The sequence below is a fragment of the Vombatus ursinus genome, unplaced genomic scaffold (genome assembly GCF_900497805.2).
Source record: "Vombatus ursinus unplaced genomic scaffold, bare-nosed wombat genome assembly UNPS02014799.1, whole genome shotgun sequence".
In the NCBI taxonomy this organism is placed as follows: domain Eukaryota; kingdom Metazoa; phylum Chordata; class Mammalia; order Diprotodontia; family Vombatidae; genus Vombatus; species Vombatus ursinus.
The window spans coordinates 3,118,110-3,142,368 of NW_020954577.1; the positions used below are offsets into that span (position 1 = coordinate 3,118,110).

At 50.7% G+C, this 24,259-nt stretch overlaps 1 protein-coding gene across 1 annotated transcript in view; it reads left to right on the forward strand.

The window, feature by feature from the left end:
* LOC114050550 (protein O-linked-mannose beta-1,4-N-acetylglucosaminyltransferase 2-like) overlaps positions 1 to 16,788 on the forward strand; it is a 36,668-nt gene extending 19,880 nt beyond the window's left edge. Inside the window, exon 2 of the mRNA XM_027872329.1 lies at positions 14,438 to 16,788. Coding sequence (XP_027728130.1) covers positions 14,547 to 16,292 — 1,746 coding nt within the window. The 5' untranslated portion in view covers positions 14,438 to 14,546 and the 3' untranslated portion in view covers positions 16,293 to 16,788. The remainder of the gene's footprint in view (positions 1 to 14,437) is intronic.
* Positions 16,789 to 24,259: the final 7,471 nt, after the last annotated feature.

Consider the following 24,259-nt stretch of genomic DNA (forward strand, 5'->3'; position numbering starts at 1 on the left):
GGATGGATGGAAGGATGGATGGATGGATGGAAGGAAGGAATGGAGAGGAAGAGAGGAAGGAAAGAAGGGGAAGGGAGGAAGAAGGAAGGAATAAAGGATGGATGGGAGGAAGGAAGGAGGGAAGAAGAGAGGGAAAAAAGGAGGGGGGAGGGAAGAGGAAGGAAGAAAGGAAGGATGGGTGGATGGATGGGAGGGAGGGAAGAGGAAGGAAGAAAGGAAGTAAAGAAGGGAGAGGGGGAGGACAGAAGGAAAGAAGGATGAAAGGAAGGAAGGAAGGAAAGGGAAATATTTAATAGTCTCTTGCTTGAACCAGTCACTGTGTTAAATCCTGGGGCTACAAATACTAACAAAAAGATAGATGGTTCTTGCCCTCAAGAAGCTTACATTCTAATGAGGAAAGAAAATGTGTAAAGAGGATCTCAAAACCAGGGGGTGGAGTGATGCAGGTGCCTGGGATGGGGATAGGGCAGCATGATTTTGAAATCCAGAAAGTCAGGAAGAGGCTCTGAGGAGAAAGAAGCCTGATTGTAAGTAGAATATGCCTAAAGGTGATCACTAGGAATAAGGAGCATCTGTGAAAAAATGGATCCCCCACTTTCCTGGAGTGAGTTATCTGAAAATTAGCAAAGTCATTCTAGTCACTCCCATGGAGCCTTTCCTAACCCAACTCCCCCTCTCCCCCCAGACCCCTGCCAGCTGCTAGTGCCCCTCTGAGGTCCAAAGGACCTTGTATCCATTCTGTATGTATTATGTGACCCTGAACAAATCTCGTATAAAATAAAAGGAGTTGAACTCAGTGGTCTCAGAGACCCCTCCCAGCTCTAAATCTGTGACCCTGTGGTCCATGATGGTCTAATGGTAAGCCTTTGCTCAGGACCCCTAATGGGCCCAGACCAGATCAGATGAGTTAAGCCCATTTCTCTCCTATCAGGACGCTTCCCGCTAGGGCAGTGGCTCACAGCAATGTCGGCCACACTATCTGTTCCTCTCGCCATGGTTGTAGGCAGGTGGGGAGGGAAACAGATACCCTCTCAAGAGGGCGGTCAGACATTTCCTAGGCTGTTCTCCTCGGCAGTTTCTATCTATAGCAGGGAGCATAGCCTAGATCTGGGAACGTGGATATGAAAAAAAAAAACCACCTTACTTTATACTAACCTCTAACTGAACTTTAGCTTTTCCTTCAGGTGTTTAAAAACATTCTTCTGAGAAGGGGACCCATAGGCTTTAGCAGATGCTAAAGCATCCAGGACATCAGAACAGTTCAGAACCTCTGGTCTCTAGGATTTAGAGCTGAAGGGAACCTTAGAAATTGTCAGGTCCAGCCCCCTTGTCGTGCAGAGGAGGAAGCAGAGAAAAGGTGACTTGGCCAAGGTCACACAAGGAAAAGTGGAAGAGCAGGCATAGGATTTGACATTTGTCTCTTAGTCAAACAAGCATTTAATTTTAATAGATTTTATTGCTATCTTTTGTTGATTTTTATTGATATCCTCTAAATTTCTTCCTACATCCCTCCTCTTCCACTCTCCCAGACAACCATCCATTTTATATATATCTATATCTATATCTATCTATGTATATAGATATAGATATATAGGTATAGATATAGATATATATATAGATATATATAAAAACCTGGCTGGATGAAAACCCAAATCTGACATGTGCAGTGTTCCATACCTATGGCCCCTCCCCACCCATCTCTGCAAAGAAGGCAGGGGAGATATCCTCCAGTCTCTCTTATTTTAACAATTATTTATGAGGGCTTCCTACATGCGTGGTAGGGACAGGAGACATAAAAACAACATTGAAACAGTCCCTGCTCTCAAGGAGTTTACATGCTAACTAGGGAGTCTGCGTGCATGTATAAGCATGTGCAGAATATATTATTCAGTTCAGAACTGTTGAGATTTTTTTTAGTCCAGCTGTCTAGTTTCTTATTTATCACTCCAGACTCTACATCATCTGAAAAATTGACAGGTGTCCCACCTACACCTTCATTCCAGTCATTAATAAAAATGGTGTCCTGCCCCGGGCCATGGACAGATCCACTCCATTAGGCCTTAAGAGTGTCCTTGTACATTAATGAATGGCTCTTGGGACCCAGACATTCACTGAGTTTTAAATACACTTTACTGTCCTCCCTACCCCAAAAGGAGGCCGAGTGTTAGAGTGGAAGGAGTGCTGGATTTGGAATATGAAGACCCGGGTTCAAATCATGGCTCTTCTGCTTTCCAACTTTGGGATCTTGAACAAGTCTCCTGTTTCTTGGGACAGCCTGCATAATTCATATTCCTCTAGCTGTCTATTAAACTGTAAGCTCCTGAGGGCAAGGACCGTGCCATCTCTAAACTCTGTAGCGCTTTCACTGCCCTGGCTACAGCAAGCCCCTAATAAATACTTGTTCCTTGCTTGACTTAAGAAATAGGGTGCCCCCCTCAACTTAGGTTTCCTTTTGATTCCTGAAACCTTTTTCAGAAGCTTTCCTTGGTCTGAAGGACCCTTAGCACTCACTGCTCCTTTGGGAAGCTGGGGCTGAGATCACATCCCAGTATCCTCCTCTACCTGAGGGCCTGGCCTGGCGTCTCAGGTCCTGACTCCTACAGGACCAGTATTTGTAAAGCCTGTTGGACCCGTTGTTAATACGGCTTTTATAAAAGGTCATCTGATGCTTTTCTTTGGCATCATCTCTGAGGTATTCAAGCGTGGGGTGTGCTTCAGGCCCTGTGGTTGGTGGTAGCAGAGGAACCAATTTGAGATATTTGGGTTTTGTGAAATTTTTTTGAAGAAGAAAAAACAAAACCTTTAACACATTGTCTTAAGTTCCTCACTGCTAACCTCTCTAGTTTCCCATGTCCTAAAAGGACTCTGCTCTCCTCAGTGTGTGTGGGGGCCACGAGGTGGAGACAAAGGTGCTGAGATTAGGAGCTGATCTCTTTGGAAGGCCCCACCCCCTGTGGCCTGGATCTTGGCTGGTGTGGCTCGGGAGGTTTTGTTCACTGGGTTGTTGATGTTTAACCCTTTACTGTTTGCAGTCATGGCGTCATAAAATCTAGGGCTAGAAGGGCCATCTAGACCAACCCCCTCACTTTGTAAGAGAGGAAACTGAAGCCCAGGCTGGGGGTGCTTCTTCTGTGCCAGGCTTCAGCTCCCCATTCTGTCTGTGTCAGAGGAAAGCTTTGAACTTGGGTCCCCCCGACTCCAAACCGACTCTCACTGCACTTTGCCTCATTGGTATTTACAAAGTGATCTTGAGAGGGAAGGAGTAGGTAGGATTTGGAGATGGAACACCCTAGGCAGGGAAGGAGACCAGTGTGACTGAAATGGAGACCATGTGAAGGGTAGTGATATGAAAAAAGGTACAAGGTAAGTGTGAGCTATAGTGTGAAAGTAGTAGGCTGAGGGTTTGTATTTATCCTGGAGCCAATGGAGAGGTCACTGGAGGTCATTTTTGAGGAGGGCAGTGATGAGCTCAGATCTGTGAGATGATGGATTCCTTTGCCTTTGTGGAGCTGTTTGGGGAACTTTCTCATCACTGGCTAGTAGCTGTTTTTAGGAGTAAATAATATTTCCCCAGCTAAAGCCATTCTCTTTGTGGCATGGAGGTGACCCTGCTCTGCCCTGCTAGAGTCTGGGCCTGGCGCAGCTGGGTTACCAGGAGATGAATTTGCACCACCTGCCTGCCTCCTACGGCATAGTCACTTAATGCCCAGCAGATGGCTGGACACTTTCCTGTGGCTCCCCTTTGCTGGTCATTTGCAATGGGCTCTATAGCAAGAGCAGGTGAATGTAACTTTCTGTCAGGACTCTCACTCACAAAGAGGAGAAATGGTGGACACCATTGTCAGCATGGCTGAGAATCTTAGAAACTTAATTTCATGTGGGTTTCACATAGTTGCAGAACTAGGAATCCATTCCTGGTCTCCTGAGTCCCAGTGCAATGTGTTTCTCATGACACCGCATTGCCTTGATTTCTCCTGGGCTTCTCTTCATTTTCTTTGCCCTGGAGGCTAATGTGAGAAGCCAGGAGACCCTTGGAGCAGAGCTTGGGACCTCAGTTATGTTATTCCTTTCTCAAGTGTGTCCAGAATCATGGCCCAGTGGGAAATGTCTCGAATCATGGAGGAAATGGCTTTGAATCCCGCTCCCTACACTTGATGAACTGTGGGTCTGTAGGCACATCTCCTGCCCCCTCTGAGAGGTGGCTACTCAGTCTTTGCCATCCCCTTCCCCCCAAATCCAAGCCAAGTGGAGAGGCAGCGTATCATGGTGGGTAGAGAGCTAGTTAGCTTCAGTCAAGAAGAACTGAGTTCAGGTCCTTCTGCTGACCTCCTCGCTGGGTGTCACTAGGCAAGCCTCTAACCCATCAGTGCCCTCTGGGCACTTATCAGTTGTGGAGTACGTGGTTTGGTGGAGAGAGTTGCCTCACTAGAAATCCCCCCCCCAATCCATACCAATAAAATCGCACATCCTGTCCAAAAAACGGGGGGTTATAGAGTCACAAATATTGACTTGAAAGGGGCCTTGGAAGTCATTTTATCCAACCCCTTCATTTCCCAGATGACACCTGTAGTAACACCCTCAAGGTTGTTCTGAGGTTCATGGGGGCTCCTGTATGTAAAGCTCTTTAAGGTGCTTTGAAAATGGCAACTATGATCATCCTTCTGGAATCCCTCCTCCTCTCCCCCCAAAGAAGTGGGACCCTGGACCAAGAGGGAGATGCTTAAATGATTGGCATTTTGAATCCTCCTTAGGGCAACATTATTTCACAGTATCAGTGCTAAACAGTGAGGAACAAGAGTCCCCTGCTTCTCCCAAGATTAAAATCCAGCCCAGTAAACACAACAGCCCCAGGGAAGGAGAAGTCTCTTCTGAAACTTCTCTTGAAAGCCAAGCCTCGGATTTAAGATGCGCCTTCAGGGTGGGAAAGCTAGCGGAGCTCCCTTTCCAGCAATTCCCCCTGCTCTCCTCCTGCCATGAAAGCTCTTTCCACTGAGCCCAGAGACTTGCCAGAAGCCATTTACAATCTTGTTTCTCCTTTTGGTGATTGAGCTCGCCATCTCCTCCTTCCTTTCTCCCTCCCTCCCTCTCTCCGTCCCCCTTCTCTGTCCCCCTTTTCCCCCCTCTCGCCCCCTCCCTTCTATTCTCTCCCCTCCCCCCACCCCTGCCTTTTGTGTGGCTGTTTTTAGCACCAAGAGCCAGTGTCGGGAGAAGCAGCTCCTTGCATTGGTCTTCCGTTCTCCCAGATTCTGCCCTTTCTCCCCCGTCCAAAAAGGGAAGCCCCCACCCTGCGAGCCTCCCCGTCTGTCTCTGCGTCTGTCCTTCCCTTTCTCTGTCCATCCGTCTGTTTACTCTTCGTTCCTTCCCAGTTGTCTCCGATTGTCTCCGGGTTCTGTGTGGCTGCCCCGCTGGGCATTTGCAGGAATACTGCAGCAAATCATCCTGAGTGCTTCGCTGACCTCTGGGAGGCTCACAAATTGAGGTGAGCCCGCTGGAGCGATAGGACAGCGGCCAGCCGGAGCATGCTCAGAGCTGGAGGGGAGGGGGCTGCAAAAGGTAGCTGGGGCTGCAGGTGGTGCAGCGGGGGCTGACTCAGGCAGCTGAGGCAAAGGCGAGGAGCCTGGAGGGACGGCTGCCGTGGAGGAGGTGAGCCGCCTCGGGGCCCCCCGGAGGGCGGGGAACGGGGCATGTGCTCCAAGCCCTCCTCGCTTAAGGAGAGGACTTGAAGGCAGCAGCCTTTTCGCCTTTCCCTGGGGCAGGGCTGATTGGCGCTGTCCAGCTCGCGGCTCTGCTGAAGGGTGTCTTAGCCTGGCCTCCCGTCTCAGTGGGTGGGGCTGGATGAACACCTGGACCGAGGATTCCCCTTTCCCTCTGCACTTGTAAATACGGAAGGAGGGAGATGGGGGGGGGGGGGCAGGTAGAACTGTCTGAAAGATATTCTTCCTTTCTAGCTTGATGAGGTGGGGCGGGCCAGCTTGCCATGGGGCTTATTTGGCTCCCAGTTTGGTTTTTTTTTTCCCTTTAGCATTCCTGGTCTTTCACCACAAGGCTTTTAAGAAGCGTGAGCCACTTGCCCCGTAGAGACGTTTGTAGTGTGAATAAAGTGGAACCCAGGAAACTCTTTCATAAAGGAAAGATGATACTCCCGGTATTAGGGATGCTGGTGGGAATGGAGGAGCCTGTGTGTGTGTGTGTGTGTGTGTGTGCGCGCGCGCGCGTGCGTGCACGCACAAAATGAACTGGGCAGCTTTTCAGCTCCTACATCATTCAGTTTTACTCTGTGCACAGCCCAGCTTGTTGCTACCCAAAAAAGATGACCCACCCCTTCTCATTGGTTCCATGGATAGCCAATGCATTTCTGCTCTTGTCTAGTATTTCCAACACATAGCATCAGCCCGAACCAGGGGCTGGGAACAGAGACTCCTTCCCGGACATGGCCACCAGCAGGATTTCCCCAGCCGACCCTTTCTTGGATAACAAGGATACTGGGAAGCAGAGGAAAGGTTGGGGTAGAGATCAGTACAAGAGGTAAAGAATAGATAAAATTTGAGGATGTCTCCAGAATCATTTGCCTGAATACAGGGAGGTGTTTGGATGCTATTGTCATGTCTCCTTCGATTGCTGGTTCCTGCAGAAAGGAGGAGAGAGAGAGAGAGAAGGAGGGAGGGAGAGACAGAGAGAGAGAGGAGAGAGAGAGAGACAGAGATGGAGACGGAGATGGAGAGTAACCTGAGCCTTTAGTAAAACATTATCAAGCTTATTCTGCTTCTCTCTGATCTCAGCAGTACACCAGGAAGACTCCACCCATCTGCTCTCAGTTGTACCCACTGTGATCTTTCTCAGCCAGACTTTTAAAGTCCTAAAATAGATGCTCTTTGTCAAATCTGGAGCCCTCTTCTTCTCCCTCCCCCGCCCCCAGCCGTAACTTCCAACCTGTGGTTCCTAGGATTGTCATTTTAGAGTTAGAAAGACCTAATGGATCATGCAGGCCAACCCTGAGGTTGCTAACTGAGGCCCAGAGAGGTCGCCCAGGGTCCCAGAAGTAGCAGAGCTGGATTTGAACTCAAATCCTGACTCCAGATCTTGTGTTCTTTCCACACTGCCCTGTGCTGAATCCATCTCCCTTCTTTTAGCTCCTGAGATTCTGCTGTAGGCAGCTGCCCCTTGGGTATAGGTCTGGGGTCTGTGGGCTGAGTGTCAGACTCCAGCTGGAATGGATGTACCACATGATACTGCAGCTTGGGAGCCCAGGAATCCTGAAAACTAAAGGGGGAGGGAGCTGAGAGAAGGTGAAGAGACATCGAGGTGCCAAGCTCAGAGCCAGGAGAGACGTGGGTTCAAATCTTGACTCTGACACTACTCAGTAGGTCACCTTGGGAAAGTCGGGGACTGCTCTGGGCCTCATTTCTTCATCTGTAAAGTTAGGAGGTGGGGCTGGATGATTCCTAAGGTCCCTAATCCTATGCTCCCCGCTTTGCCCCGTGTGCAGAATGGCGTTCTCTCATCTGTGGTGAGCTGGCCCTTTCCTGGAGGGGGAGGGGGTTTGTCACCAGAAAATCAGAATGGAAATCCTGGCTGTGTGATCATGGGCTGGGGGTTTCCCTCTCAGAGCTCAGGTTTCCTCATCTGTAACATAAGGATCATTTTCCTTACAAGAACGCAAAGCGCTTTGTATCAGGGGGAGTTTGTGTTGATTGTTACCGATTTAAATTCCAGAACTGGCCCCCTCTAATTAATGTCGTTGGTGTGGATCGATGAATCTCGCCAATTACATTTTCCTCGAGGATAAAAGCAAACCCGCTTTTGTGCTTACTCCATGAATTAGTAATGACAATAATAATAATGATGCACTTAAGAAATGTTTATGGACTGACCGTTCCCGAGAGCTTTGAGGCTCACAGAGCCCGTTTCTAACCACGTGCCAGTGAGCGGAGGACTGCCAGGCATTCACCGTCCTCATTCTACAGATGAAGACACCTAATGCTAAGATGCGAGGAGCCATGCTCAGAGCTAGTAAATGTCATGAGTGCGATTCCAGCCTTGCTCTCCAGACTTCACATCCAAGGCTCTTGCCCTACTGGCTCATCGGCAGAACGTAAGCTCCCGGAGGGCAGGGGCTGTTTTTGTTTTCTTTGTCTCCCCAGAGCTTAGCACATAGCTTGGCACACAGTAGGTGCTTAATAAATGTTTACTGCCTTGGCCAAGGTATAGTATATGGTATTAAGAGATGTGGCCCTAGTATTTAGACTTTTAAAAATGCCTAGTGTTGCCCCTGGTAGAGAGACGGTACTAGCCCAGAGCAGGTCTTTAATGCATGTCTGTTGTTTGGTTAACACAGGGGCCTTCGTCCCTTACAGAAATCCCCGTTTCAGGTGTTCAGGTGTCCACGTTAAATGGTGATTCAGATCTCAGCTGTTGCTATTCACATTGCGTGGTTTCCTTGCATTGTGGATCATCACAAAATTATTTTCCTTTCTCCACGTCGCCTCTGTTCCTCTCTGAGCACCTCGTCCCTGCCTCTGAGGAAGGGGGACTCTGGCCAAGTTTGAAGGGTGTCTTAGGGGAGCTGAAGAGAAGGGAGTGGAGTGAAATCTTCAGTCAGCAGTAGCCTGATCTTTGCATGTCATGGGTGCTTGTGATGCACAAGGCTCCCCCTGCTTGTACGGGGAGCACAGAGATGGAAAGAACGCGTCAGAGGCCACACAGCTTGGGGCTAGCCCCAAAGCTCCCTCTCCAGCAGTGCCCCATGTTGTAACTGAGTAAGCATGAGATCTACCATGATTAAAAAGGAAAACGGGAAGCAAGAAAGAGGCAGATATGTCTGTCTCATGCAGCTTTCTAAACGTAGCAGCTTGCCTGGAACAGTTACATGGATAGGAAGTGCTGGAAACAGGATTCTAACTCACACCCCGGTTCACTTCTAGCCCAAAGGGCACTCCATTGTAGCTTGCTGATTGCTTCCCATCATCCAGCTTGATCCTAAGATACTGTCCAGCACCCTCAGCTGGGGAGTGCTTGGGGAGTGCAGATTATCTGGGTGTTCCCTAGACCAGTGAAGTCGGGACCACTCCCCATCTCAAAGTCAAACTTAATGAGGTATCTCTTATTCTTTGCACCATCTTCACATGGCAGGAGTCTGTTGGGGTAATTTGGCGCCCATTCTTCTGTTTTCTGTTTCTAGGTGCTGGGGGTACGCGGACAAGATTAAAATTGTTCCCTAATCTCCAGGAGCTAACATCCTATTGGTAGATATGATATAGGATCATGGCTTTAGAACTGCAGCGCCCTCGCTTTGCAGACGAGGAAGCCGAGGCTCAGAGAAGTTAAGTGAGTTACCCAAGGTCACGTAGACAATAAGTAGCAGAGGCAGGAAGTCCTTTCCTCTGTGCCACATATACATCGACAAGTAAATGCAAGTCGAGATGAGGAAAGAGGAACAGACTCAGGAGGAGACATCCGAGCTGAGTCCCGAACAGGCAGAGGTGAGGCCCAGCTTGCACAAACGCACCAAGGTGGAGCATTGAATGCTGAGTTCAGGGAATGAAAACTTGCCAGAAATGAGATCCGTGTCAGCCTAGAGGAAGATGCTGCCGGAGGCTAACCACCAATATCACCTGTTAATGGCGGCTGTTGTTCATGGCAGAGACCCACCCAGGGGTGTTTCAGGAGCGACTCCAGACCCACGGCCTCTTCCCTTCTCCCCATCCCTCCCAACTTTTAAAATGAAGCAGAGGCTTTGGCCAGGGACTGATTTTCCCTCCTCCCACTCCATCCTCTTCCCTAGCACCAGCAGAGCTAAGCCTTGTAATGACGCACCCCCTCTCCAGCTTTCCTTCTCTAGTGTTGAGGTTCATAGATTTCCCCAGATTCTGGCTTTCCCTACTCGAGAGATTGTCAGATGCTCACACCCCTGCAAGCTCTGGCCTGTTCTAGCTTAGTGTGACAGTGGGTGTCATTCATTCATTCATTCATTCATTCATTCACTGCCTTTTGTGCGGGTCTGTCCTCTGTATCTCACCAGGCTGGAGAACCAGCAGCTGCTCCTAGGCCTGATCTGACTCCCAGGCCTGATCTGACTCCCGATGGTCATGGGAGCTTTGATGTGCTGCCCCTCCCCACTTAGGATCCCGGACGCTTGCCATGTTGATGCTGGCTGCCATGGGGTCACCTCAGGAGCTTACCTCTGCTGCAGTTTAGAACTCCTGAGCTCAGATCCGTCTGCCCCGCCTCCTCCCGGGGCAGAGATTACGGGCCTATACTTGGCTCTAACCCCCTCTTATGAGCCAGGCATTGGGATACCAAATCCCAAATGGACGGTCCCTGCCCTCCCGGAGCTTACATTTTACTTGGGAAAAGCCACTTGTCCACAGATTAAAATAAAAATAATGTGGGGTTGGGGGAGGGGGCTGAGGAGAGGGGAATCAGAATAAGCCTCCCCTGAGAAGGGCATTTGAGCAGACCTTGAAAGAGACTAGGGATTCTAAGAGATGGAGGTCAGGAGAGAATGCGTTCCAGATGTCAGAGGTCTTGTATGGGGATGAGCAGGTTGGCCAGTTGGGTTGGTGGAGAGGGCTGGGTGATCAGCCAGGAAAATAGGCTGGGCCAGAGCTTCAGGGAGCAGAGCTAGAGTTCTCTATGCTGTAGAAGGGGGCTTTTGGGGGAGGGGCCTCATGTGGCGGCTCTGCACGCCAGAGGCATTCCTTACCTCAACGCTGCACAGTCTTACCCAAGGGACTCTCAGGGAGCAGCGCTTCATCTGTCCGAGTTGGGGCGTCCTTGGGCCAAATGTGTCCTGTCCCATGCGAGCTAGACCTTGGGATTCCAAAGACCACATGCCTTGGGTTCAGCCTGTAGTCAGCTCACCCCGTGACCTTAGGTGAGCTCCTTCTGGGCTCTGGGCCTCAGTTTCCTCCCTGTAAAATGATGCATCGGATGACATGCTCTCTAGTATCTGGATCCAAGTCTCGGCCTGTGAAAGTTACTTCCTCAAGTCTCAGTTCATTTGTGAAATTGGACTCAGTAACATTTAAGGTCAATCAGTAGTAATATATTAATAATCAGTAATTAATGTTCAATGATAAATAATTATACTAACAGTCAGTAAACATTTATTAAACACCTCCTGTGTACCAGACACTGTGCCACGTGCTGGGGATACAAAGGGAGGCCAGAGACAGTCTGGGCCCTCAGAGAGCCTGTGTTCTCAAGGGGAAGGCAACACGCAAACAGACGCATACAAAGCAAGTTGTATGTGGGACACGCAGGACATAGCAACAGAGGGAGGCCCCGGAGTTAGCAGGGGAAGGGAAGACTCCCCCCCAGCTCCAGACCTGTCATCCTGTGGGCCTTTCTAGCCGCGTGACGCTGAAATCCAGGTTGGTTGCTTGTGGAGGACCAGACCTTTCCAGGGCGTCTGTCCCATTCTGTGCGGTGCTTCCAAGATGAGGGGAGGCCAGGAGGCAGCAGTGGGGCGAACCTCGGAAGCTCCACTTTAGGAGCCCAGCATACGTGCGGCCGATCAACGTTCTCTCTGCGGATGGGGCTTGTAGATGCCTCTCTCAGTCCTTGGTCACAGGCTCTTTCCTGGGCTGGCTCCAGCGCCCTGGGTTTGGCCCCTCAGAACCATTGGGAAAGTGTTTCTTTGTGGGGAAATCCCCCGACCCACGGCACCCATGCTGGGGTTCAGCGCTGTAGCAGCTTCTGACCAAAATGCCCCCAAGCCCCGTGACATTTATCCAGCCCCTGCTGGGTACAGACAGCCACACTGTTCAGAGGGAAGACGGAGGCCAAATAAGCGGTCTCCGTCCCAGCTCTGCCGCTTACCAGGTGGGTGGCATTGGGAAAGTCACAGCATGTTACTTCATGGAGCCTCAGCCCCCTCATCTGGAAGATGAAGACCACAGGAGCACAGGTTTAGAGCTGGAGGGACCTCTTAGGTCCTCTCATCCAGCCCCACAATTACACAGATGAGGAAACTGAGGCTGGGGGGGACCCTAGGTTGTAAGTGGCAGAGACAGTGTTTGAAACCAGGTTCTCTAACTCCAAACCCAGAACTCCTTCCATCTCTTCACCCTGTTACTACTTGCATAGGATTCAGAAGCAGGCTGGACATATGTGCCTTCCAAATATCTGAGTGGATGCCAGGATACCCAGCACCATCCGCCGTTGGGGAATGCCCAGGGAATGTAGGCTGCTTTTAACACTGACATATGTAAAGCCCAGCGTTGGGGCTTAGCTGATCTCCAAGGGTCCTTTCGGCCCTGCTGCTCCTGGATTCTGCTCTGAGGCTCCAGGGACAAGGCGATGCTTCAGCTGCCCACACAGATGGCTCTATGGCGACCTCTTCTTTAAAAGGGGACAAAAAATCTGACCCTGCATCCTGTAGACCAGAGGTTCTGAGCCGTTTTGTGTCATGGCCCTTTGGCAGTCTGCGTGAAGCCCTTGGACTCTTTCTCATAATCATGTCTTCAGATGCACAAAATAAAACACAAGATTACCAAGAAAATCAGTTATATTGAAGTATGCTCATCAAAATGTACTTTTTAAGAACAGTGGGAAGGAGATCAGTGTTTGGGGATGGGAGAGGAAAGCTGTCTAAGGGAGAGGCTCACACAACCGCAGCTGATTTCCCAGGAATCAGGGACAGGCGGCTAGAAGAAAGACACAGATGGGGACAGTTTCCCAGAAAGAGCGACTGGTGAGGTTTTCAAATGTCAAGTCGCATCTTGCTTACAGACAAGTTAATCTAGTGAAAAGCCGGCCACTAGAATTGGTGGTGAGACACCGCTTCCAGAACAAATGTTTTCTTGAGTGTGGTGGGCCCTTACTTTCGTCCTTTCTTTTCTTTCATATGCTGAAAAACAGGGGCACAGCCAACAGATCGAAACTTCTGAGTTTGTCTGGAACCCTGATTATCACTGATTGACTCCTTGTTCTGTGCAGGGAACCGCTCACAATGCCCGCAGCCCTGCCTTATTTCCCCCAACAGCTCCCTCCAGAATAATATGTTGCCAGTGGTAGTATGGTGGGAGATGGGATTGGCTTGGCCTTTCTCCACTCAAAACTGAATTCTGCTTACAAGGGAGCAGCCCCTCCAAATCTGGCCTAGAGCTGGAAATGAAGAAAGTGCCTATCCCTCCAACAGAGCTCAGGGAGCTTGGGAGCTGTAGCAAGAAGGACAATTGTCTGGATAGGCCGAAAGTAGTAAATGTGTAGAATTTCATATATATTATTATATATATCATACATATTATTGTGTGTGCGTGTAAGTGTATGTGAAAGATGTGTGTAAGACCTTTTCTATTGGACTGAACATCAGCCGGGACACAGCATCCCCACACCATCCCTCCCACCATGCTCACCCTGCTCTGTCTGTCTGTCTGTCTGTCTCTCTCCCTCCCTCTCTCTTTTTCCTCTCTGTCTCTGCCTTTCTCTTTCTGTCTGTCTTCTTCTCTGTTGTTCTCTCCGTCCCTCTCTCTCTTCTCTTCTGTCCTCTCTTCTCTCTGTCTGTCAATCTGTCTCTTCTTTCTGCTTCTCTCTCTCTCCCTTTTTTTCTGTCTCTTTCTTTTTCTGTCTCTCTCTTCTCTTTCTCTGCTGCTCTCTGCCTCCCTCTCTCTTTTTCCTCTCTGTCTCTTTGTCTCTGTCTTCTTCTCTTCCTCTCTCCCCCTCTCCCTCCCTTTCATTCCAGAGTGCGCCATATAGGGCCCTGGAAGAGGGTACTGGCTTACAACCCAATTCCATCTTCTTTTCAGGAATCGAGCAGTTGTGAGTGTGTTTCTCTGGGAGTTGTTAAAATTCTCCTTTCAATTTATTGAGGTCGGTTGAGGTAGATTTACATGTTCGTTGTGAGCTACAAACTTCCTTAAAAGTCCGGTTCTCAGCACGTCCTCATTAAATGCATCCTCTCTTGTGAACAGACTCCTGGGGAGTGGTGTCTGTTTTATGGAGTGAGAGTCAGCCGGCCACGGTGCTGTCTGGACCACGGGGTAAAAACTGCCCAGCGTTGCTGGTTGGGAAGTAAGACCCCTTTCAGCCGAGGTGTTCGTTAACGGACTGGTGGAGAAGGCAGAAGTAGTGTTGATGACACCTAGGTCCTGCACACATCACTCTTTCATCTGTGCAGTGTTTGAAGCCGGTGGGTCAGGTCACGTATATTTATATAAATCCCCGGGGATTTTCCAGGTAGCTGAGATTCAGCGCAACGTTGGCGGTACTGGCGCTGTTCCGTGGTGCTGCTGATTTCATGGCATCACAGACTTAGAGCTGGAAGGCACATTCAGGGACATTTTGTCCAACCCTGAGGAAACTGAGCCGCAGCAAAGCGAAGTGACTTACCCGGGGTCGCCAGCGAAGGCCGGGGCCCTCATGACCCTGCCTGTTGAGGGCCGCACTGGGTTTCTAACCCTGTTTGCTTTTCTTCTCTCTCTGTCTCCCCTTGCAGGTCTCTGCTCCTTCTTGCCATGCCTGAGGAGATGGACGGTGCCCCGCCACTGCCCGGCTCCACCCTGTGCCCCCCGTCTTACTAGACCCCCGGCGCTGGCGGCGGCAGGATGAACATCGCAGCCGTCTTCAACGCCCTGCTGGTGTCCATCCTCGCAGCCGTGTTGTGGAAGCACGTCCGGCTCCGGGAGCATGCGTCCACGCTGGAGGAGGAGCTGGCCCTCAGCCGCCAGGCCCGGGAGGCCCCCCGGGAGACCATCGACTACCAGGCGGCCCTGCGGAGCCTCCTGGAAGAGGGCACGCGCATGGTGTGCACCGGCCGCACGCACACCGACCGCGTCTGCCGCTTCCAGGGCCTCTGCTACTCGGTGGAGGCCGAGGAGTTCCTCTTCCTCCACAGCAATGCCTCGGTCATGCTGCCCAGCCTGGGCCCCCGCCGCTTCCAGCCCGCCCTCCTGGACCTGTCCTCGGTGGAGGACCACAACACCCAGTACTTCAACTTCGTGGAGCTGCCCGCCAGCGCCCTGCGCGCCCTGCCCCCGCCGCTCTTCGTGCCCGAGGTGGCGCTGATCACCAACCGCTTCAACCCCGACAACCTCATGCACATCTTCCACGACGACCTGCTGCCCATCTTCTACACCATGCGGCAGTTCCCCGGCCTGGACCGCGAGGCCAGGCTGGTCTTCATGGAGGGCTGGGGCCCCGGGCTGCACTTCGACCTCTACCGGCTGCTCAGCCCCAAGGTGCCCCTGGTGCGGGAGCAGCTGAAGAGCCTGGGCAGCCTTCTCTGCTTCCCGCAGGCCTACGTGGGGCTCTCCAAGGTCACCACCTGGTACCAGTACGGCTTCGTGCAGCCCCAGGGCCCCAAGGCCAACATCCTGGTGTCGGGCAACGAGATCCGCCAGTTCACGCGGTTCTTCGCGGAGAGGCTGAATGTCAGCGGGTCGGAGGGGCGGGGCCCTGCTGGGGAAGAGTACATCGTGCTCTTCAGCCGCACCCTCAACAGACTCATCTTGAATGAGGCGGAGCTGCTCTTGGCTCTCGCCCAGGAGTTCCAGATGAAGACCGTCACGGTGTCGCTGGAGGACTACGCCTTTGCGGACGTGGTGCGGCTGGTCAGCAACGCCTCCATGCTGGTCAGCATGCACGGAGCCCAGCTGATCACCTCCCTTTTCCTGCCCCGGGGCGCCGTGGTGGTGGAGCTCTTCCCGTACGCCGTCAACCCCGACCATTACACGCCCTACAAGACCCTGGCCGGCCTTCCCCACATGGACCTCCAGTATGTGGCCTGGCAGAACACCAAGCAGGAAAACACGGTCACCTACCCCGACCGGCCCTGGGACCAGGGGGGCATCGTCCACCTGGACCGGACCGAGCAAGAGCGCATCCTGCAGAGCCGCGAGGTCCCCAGGCACCTGTGCTGCCGCAACCCCGAGTGGCTGTTCCGCATTTACCAGGACACCAAGGTGGACATCCCGTCCCTCCTCCAGGCCATCCGGGGGGCGGTGAAGGCCGGCCTGGGGCTTGGGAAGCACAAGTGGGCGAGCAGCTTGTACCCGAGCAAAGTGAGAGGGGCCAGGTGCCAAGCCTCCGTCCAGGGGGCCACCGAGGCCCGGCTGAGTGTGTCCTGGCAGACCCCCTGGAATCTCAAGTTCGTGAAGGTCAAGGAAGTGAAATACGAAGTCTGGATCCAGGAGCAGGGGGAGAACGCGTACATGCCTTACATCCTGACCCACCAGAACCACACCTTCGCTGAGAACATTAAGCCCTTCACCACCTACCTGGTCTGGATCCGATGCATCTTCAGCAAAAATCTCCTGGGACCTTTTGCAGATGTGCTCGTGTGTAGCACGTAGCCCCACGGGCCCAGTCAGCAGCAGGAGATCCTTCCGCTTCCAGGATGGTCTCAGAGAATGGTGTACGTATTGAGAAGGTGGAAGAGAACGAGCCCCACCCACCCACCCCCACCCCCGCCCCCACCCCCCACTAGTGCCTCAGTGGTCGTTTATTGCATTTACTGTGTGTGTATTCTTGACTGTGACAATACTCGGTGGAACCCAACTCTCCCTCCCAGCCCTGCCTCTCCACCTCTTCAGCAGCAGTGACTGACTGCCCACCCCTGCCCCTCCTTCCAGCCCAGTGACTGACTGCCCCCTCCACCGTTGCCACTGAGTATCCGTAGTACTGGAAAAGTAACTGTGAATTGAGTAGGTGGGTCCAAGCCCTGCATAGGTTTATGGGGACTGGGGGTGGTTATGTGGAATATTTCATTAGCTTCTTCGTTGTGAAACTTTCCCAAATCCTAATTCAAGGATGTGTTGTTGAGACGTTCAATAAATGGTTGTGAGCATCAATAAAGAGTCCCTTGCTTTGGGGGTCCTGGGAGGGAACCCAATGCCTTGATCTCCAGCCGTGGGGGCAGTCATCCAGGATGACCCTGGTGTGGGTGTGGTCCCGAACCTCAGGTCTGGAGCCCACAGTCACACAGGCAATAAGCCACAGAGTGGGATTTGAACCCAGGACCTCTGACTTCGGAGCCATTGAACCACTCTGCCTCCAATCATCAGCAGCCTTGATTAAGTGCCAGGCACTGAGGATGCTAAGAAAAAATTAAAGAACCCTTGACTTGACATTCCATGGAGGGGGGCGGGCAGGGAGAGACACCACACATAAATGTAGGTCCATACAAGAGGAATGCAAGGGGGAGGCAGTAGTAATGGGGGGAGGGGCATCAAGGAAGACTTTATGGAGGAGGTGACATTTGAGCTGGGCTTTGGAGGAAACTTTGAGAGGAGCTTTGGGGGTCTCTAAGAAGCCCAGGGAAGAAGACTGCGAGAAGGATCTTTTTTTCCTCATTGGAGGTGTGAAGTAGCAGGAAGACCACAGGCCTAAGGGTCAAGAGCCCAGGGTCCGAATCTTACCTCATCATAGGAAGGAGAGTGATGACCAGAGGGGGCGGGTGGTCTTCCTTCATCTTAGCCGAGCAGATTGTTTCTGTTGAAGTGGGTTTCCTTTGCTAGCTGGGGTATGAGTCACTCAGGAGCAGAGAGGGGAGACGGAGGTGAAGTCTGGGAAAGGAGTTTTGTTAGAACCACTACTGGCTTTCAGAGCTCAAGCTCCTGGGTAACCTGGGAACAGAAGCCCATCCCTCCAGGGTTCCCCATCCCTCTCTCTATTAAATGGGACGAGCACCTCAGCACAGGTAGAGGCGAGAGTACCCTTCCCATGTTAGCAATAGGAGCATAGATTTGGACTTAAAAGGAACCCTTCCTTTTACAGACGAGGAAACAGGCCTGGAGTCACCCAGGGAACAAGTGGCCAAGCTGAGATTTGAACCCAGGGACCCTGACTCCAAAGCTAGAACTCTCCTCTGTCAAATATTGCAAAGGTTCAATGAGCCCAATGCTTTAGGCATTCTGAGGAGTGGCACGGACTCCCAAGTCGTCCGTCCTAGAGGCTGTTACTGTGTGATGGTCTGACGTGGCTTTGCCATGTTCTTCCCCTCCCCACCAAAGAGTTGGGTATTTCATGTGGCAGGTGCCAGTCCATGGTCACTGGGCCTCTGGAGTGTGGGAGGTCTGGCTTACCCAGGCTTGTTTGCCCCCAGAATTTCCTCCATGCCCTGATGAAAATGATGGAATTTCAGAGTTGGAAGACAGAGGCTGTCTCATTGAACCCATCCATGAACAAGACCCCCCTTTTCCATGACATCCCTGATAAGTGGTCATCCAGCGAGGGATGCTCTCTCCCTGCCTCTCCAGGCAGGCTGCTCCACTCCAGAATTGGGAAGCTTTTCCTGACATCAAGCCTACATCTCCCTCTTGGCAGCCTCCCCCCAGGACACCTTGTCCCACCCTCTAGGGCTGAGCAGAACCATTCTGATCTTTGTATGCTTGAAGACAGCTAACATTTCACCTCTGAGTCTTGTCTAAACCTCCCCAATTCTTAGAACTCATCTGACCTGATCTCAAGCCCTTGCCCCCTCTGGGTGCACCTTCTCTGATGCTGTCCAGCTTAAACATGCCGCTCAGCTGAGCCTCTCTAGAAGTCAGGTGCTCCTGGCTCCAGGGCCGAAGCTCTATGCACTGCGCCACCTGGCTGCCCCCAGCATCTCTAGAATAGCGTTTTAGCAGAGTGTACTTAAGATCTGTTACGAGTTAATAGTAATAATAGCTAGCACTTTAGGTTTGCTACAAGTTGTTAGAGCCTTTTGGAATGTAGCCTGTTTGTGCATGGGGTGCTGATATCTAGGACTCACGGCGTGGAGCCTGTCCAGGGGAGTGCGCAGCGGGCAGGTGAAAGCTTGCCAGCACGTGTCAGGCAGTCCAGGTGTTCAGACTCCAGGCCCAGCGTGACTTCACTAGCCTCTCCGTCTGAATCATTGACCACTCCCAGATACCCAGAAGGGGAGCCGGGACGGGAGTCAGGCATGGCCGCAGGTGAGAATCGGGCAATGTGGCCACGCTGAGAGTTCTGAGGTTGACTGTCAGGGAGGAGGCAGGGCCCCAGACGGGTCAGCATGGCCTCCATCTAGCCTGACAGCCCGGCCCCGCGGAGGCAGGGAGGGCGACGGGCCGCTGTGCACAGATAGCTCTCAGCAGAAGCTTCGTGCTGGAGGTGATTTCCAATCTCCGGGCGAATCCTTGGGCTCCCCGACTCCTGAACCGTGATACATTTTCTACTTGGTTAGTTCTGGAGAATTAGACCCAATGGCCTTGTGTCTTCCGCGCGCCCATCCAGGCTCCAGCCCGGGGGTCGGAGCCCGCTGCCCACGGCCCCAAGCCCGCTCAGTGATGCAGCCTGGGGCGGCGGAACCAAGAAGCCGTGGGTCAGGCACGGGCAGCGGTGCAGTGTTAGGCTCCGAGTCAGGAGGACCCGAGTTTGAATCCTGCTTCTGGCACTTACCTGTGCAATGCTAGGCAAATCGCGTGGCCTCTCTGGGCCTCAGTTTCCTCTTTGGTGAAGGAAGGATAACAATACCACCCGTCTCGCAGGATTGTAGGCAGGGTCGAATGAGATAACGTATGTCGAGGCTTTAAGGCTTACACAAAAGTTAGCTATTATCATCAGGAGACTTCTGGGGTTGTGGCTGGGCCCAACGGTTCTGGAAAACAACTAAAGAATTAAATTATTCCTATCCCGTGACCTGGAAATTCCCCCCAATGAATATATGCCCCAAAGGAAGAGAAAGTCAGAAAAAAAATCCGGTAGGATTATCCCCCTTTACACGTGAGAAGGCTGGAATCCGACTGGACCGGGCTCCATCGACCGCAGGAGCCCAACCTCCTTTCAGGTTGCGTCGCTCCTCGGTGCAGAGGACTGCCGGTCAGTGCCCTGCCTCATCTCCCTGCTCCGATACCCCCACCCCCCACCCCAGCAGCTGCCAAAGTCATTTCCCTGAGGTCAGCTCCGAGCACATGACTCCCCCTCCCGCATTCCATAAATTCCAGTTGTCTCCAGGATCGGATGTAAAATCCTGCTTCTGTCTCAAAGCCCTTCACCACCAGGACTCTTCCTGCCTTTCCAGTCTTCTTACACCTTACTGTCCTCCACTTATTCTGTGATTCAGCCGCACTAGCCTCACCGCCATTCCTTGAATAATTCCTTCTCCTCCTCCTTCTTCCTCTGAGTGCCTTGCATGTATTAATTCTGACAATTCATGGGATACATATTATCCCCATTTCACGGATGAGGAAACTGAGGCCGAGAGAGGTTAAGCGACTTGTGCAGGATCGAATAGCAAGTGTCTGGGTAGGGGAGGGAAGAGGAACATCATTATAGAATCATAGATTTGGAGGTGAAAGGGACCTTAGCTGGAACCCTAACCCCACCTCAGTTTACAGCTGAGAAAAGTGAGGCCCACAGGTTAGATGGTTCACCCAAAGTCAACCGATCTTTCTAACTTTGAAGTGCAGAGATCTGTCCACTACCCCAGGCTGGCTCTGCATTTCTTCAGAAATGATGAGGATGTTAAAAACAAAAGGAGTCAATAAAAATTAAATTTTTTTTGAAGTTTGTTGAATTGAATTGAGTCAGGGACAAGACAGCGGGGTGAGGTCTGGTGAGGATTATAAGTTAGTACACAGCTGGGGCCAAGGACCCGATGTGGAGTGAATTGAGCTTGAGTTGTCCAGGTAGGTGTTGGAATTCGGAGCCCAGGCCCAGATGAGCGGTCAGTGGCTGCGTCCACCCGGTCCACGGGTCTTCTGCCTTCTCCAGACTGGAGACAAGGGGGCAGAAACCTTGAGATATGGAAGCTTAGTGGGTCCACGGGAGACAGCCCTGCCCAGAGAGGGTGGACTCCCATGGTGGGCAGCAGCGGCCAGTCATACGAGTGCCCAGAAAAGCCAGAAGACCACAGCCATCCACCAGAGCCAGAGGGCAAGAGAAAGCTTCACCTTTCAGAACCTTATTTTCTTCATCGCTCCCCTCAGGTACCATGTCCTCTGTGGGGAAGCTGTATGACTTAGAGCAAAAGAGTAGTCACTTGGAGTCAGAAGACCCGGATTCAAATCCTGCTCCTGACCTTTACCACTACTTGTATGACCTTGGACAGGGTCACACGTCACCTTTCTGTGCCTCAGTTTCCTCATCAATAAAACAAAGAGGTTGGAGCAGGTGCTCCCCGGGGTCCTTTTAGCGCCAGAGCTGTACTGATCCCATCAGTGGTCTGCGCTCTTTCCTCAGCTATCCCCAGAGCACTTTGGATCCTACTTTGTCCCTTTACTTTCCTCCCCTCCTCTGCTGTGGATAGCAAGATTCCTGAGCAGAGGAACAATGCTATGTCAGTTATCTACCCCTAGTGTCTAACACAGCGCTTCGTTTGTAGGAGCTTAGTAAACGTTTGCTGAATTGGAGCTGGGAGGGCCTTAGGGATCGTTTAGTCCCATCTCCTCGTTTTGCAGATGGGGAAACTGAGGCCCATGGAGGTTAAGTGGCTTCTCCAGGAAAGTAAGTAGCAGAACTAGGATTTTTTTAAGGTCTGGAGTTGGAATGGACTTTAAAGAGCCTTTAATCTAAGGATGCTTAATCTCTGTGTGTCATGAGCTCCTTTGGCAAAATTATGAAGCCCATGGACCCCTCTTAGAAGAATAATTTTAAATGCATAAGATGAAATACACAAAAATTTTAAAACCAATTAGATTGAAATATCAAAGCATTTTTTAAAGTTTATGGACTCCAGATTAAGAATCCTTGATTTAGTTCAATTTCTTCGTTTTACAGATAGGTAAACTGAGGACAGCTAGATGGTATAATGGATAGAGTGCCCAGGTCTGGAGGCAAGAAGGCCTGAGTTCAAATCTGACCTCAAACACTTCCTAGCTGTGTGACTCTGGATAAGTCACTTCTCTCTGTTTGCCTCAGTTTCCTCATCTGTAAAATGAGCTGGAGAAGGAAATGGCAAACCACTCAAGTATCTTTGCCAAGAAAACCCCAAATGGGGTCATGGAGGGTTGGATACCACTGAAAAATGACCGAACAAAAGCAGCAGCAAACTGAGCCCCCGGGAGGTTAAATAGTCACTCAAGGTCACCCAGGTAGAAGCGGCACAACAAGGACTTGAGCCCTGATTCCCCAATCCATCACTTTTCCTACTGTCTCTCCTTCCCCTGACCCCTTCCCTCCTTAGGTCTCAGTCTATTTTTTCACTTTCTTTATTTTTCTTGCCTTTTTTTTTTTGCAACATGGCTAATATAGAAATACTTTTGCGTGACCTCCCACATCCCACTGATATTATCCTATTGCCCGCCTTCTGAATGGGTGGGGGAGGGGCTAGAGGGAGGGAGAGAATTTTAAACTCAAAATTTTTTTTAAATGAATGTTAAAAAGAAATAATTTTTTAAAAAGTATGTTTAGGACTAGGCTTCTGCTGGCTGAGGCCAAGAGCTAAGGCATCGGGTGATTAGGGTGAGTGCAAAGCTTCCAGAAATCGAAGTGTATCCTATTAGCCAGTGAATGTTTGGGGACTTATTAAAAGTGAAATTAAAAGGGGATGTCCATTCAGGAATGGGGTAGGGGGTGGTCATGGGGAATTGTGTTGGGTGTGGAAAGATAGAGGCAAAGTATAGAGAGACAGGGGTGGGGGTAGGGAGCAGGAGTTTCCAGTTCCATGGAATCCTGATCATTGGACTGAATATTTCATTGTGGAGCACCCCCCGCCATTTTCCTTAGATACTTTGACCCTGAGGGATAAAAATTCATCTTAGAGTGCTATAGGAAACAAAGTGAAAATAGGGCTCTACTTGGGGCAATCTTCATGTCTAGGTCTAATTAGTATTGCTATTATTGGGTTTTGTTATAATAATAATAGCTAATGTTTATATAACACTTTACTAATATTATTTCCTTTTATCCTCACAACAGCCTGGGGGTGGGGTAGGTGCTATTATCATTCCCATTTTGAAGAAAAGGAAACTGAGGCAGACAGGTTAAGTGAATTGCCCAGGGTCACATAAGGGTAGATTTGAACTCAGGTCTTCCTGATTCCAAGTCCAGTGCTCTCTCCACTGTGCCAGCTAGCTGTTATTGCTAGTACTATTAATCCTTCAACAATTCATCATCTTATAAGCATGAGGACTCTCTCCTCATAACCCCTTTGCAACACAGGAGACTTCGAGAGCTGCATCCCCTTTGCATCCCCCAACAAGCTGGTGGTGAGCCTCTCCAAATTTAGCAAGACCTGTCCTTGGACAACAGACAAGGAGTTTATCCCCTAGGCCCACACTTACAATATGGCCATCTTGGTAAGATCTGACCAAGTTTATGCTGGCTGGCATAGTCATGAGAACCCAGCCCCGAACTTCAATGAAGCAATAGAAAAAGACTGTTGTGGACATATCAATAATGATAACAATAACAATACCTCCTGGTTATAGTCAATTCAAACAATATTCATTGAATGCTCACTTTGTGTGGGGCACAAGGGTCAGAAAAGACAAAAAAAAAATACAACCCCTGCCTCACGGAGCTTACAATCTTGGGCGGAGGCGGATACGTATATACCTAAATACCTGTCTTCTTCATTTAACATTATTGACCATCCTCCCTGACCCCAGTGAATATTCTCTTCTCTCTGGGTTTGAGCACACAGTTCTCTTTAGGTTCTCTTCATATGTATATGTGTGGGCATATATACATATATGTATATGTCCATAGATACACTCATATATCTAGATATATGTGTGTATATGTATGCATATGCTTATATAGATGTATAGATATAGATCCAGCCCCAATCTGTCCCCTGCACTTCAGTCCCACATCATCAATTGCCTATTAGACATTTCAAATCAGATTTCCCAGAAAGATCTGGGAAGCTCAACATAAGCAAAATTACCCTCATTATTTTCCCCTATAAACCCTGCTGTCCTCCAAATTTCCCTATTGCTGTCAAAAGCACCACCATCCTTTCTCTCTTCAGGCTTCATAACCCTGGTATTGTCTTCGATGCCTCACTCTCCTTCACCCCCACCCGCATGTTCCGTACAGTGGTGAAATCTTGCAGTTTCTGCCTTCCCAACATCTTTCACCTTCTCTCCACCCCATAGAATCCCCCCTTGGTTCAGACCCTGCATTATCGGGGCTCAATTATCAACTCTTACCTGCTATGTTCTGTTGTCTACCCCAACCCCTGCCAGTCTCTATTCAATGCTGACTTTGATAAAGAGGTTTAATAGCTACTCAAGATGGTCCTTTGTGTAACCAGAGTCTGATGGTAAGGACCTAAGTTGGTGATAATAAAAGTAAGTGCTATCCTCCTCTTGATCAGGGAAGGTGCCATTGATCCTGGGCCCCAAAGTGCTGGACCCTTCAATGGCCAGTA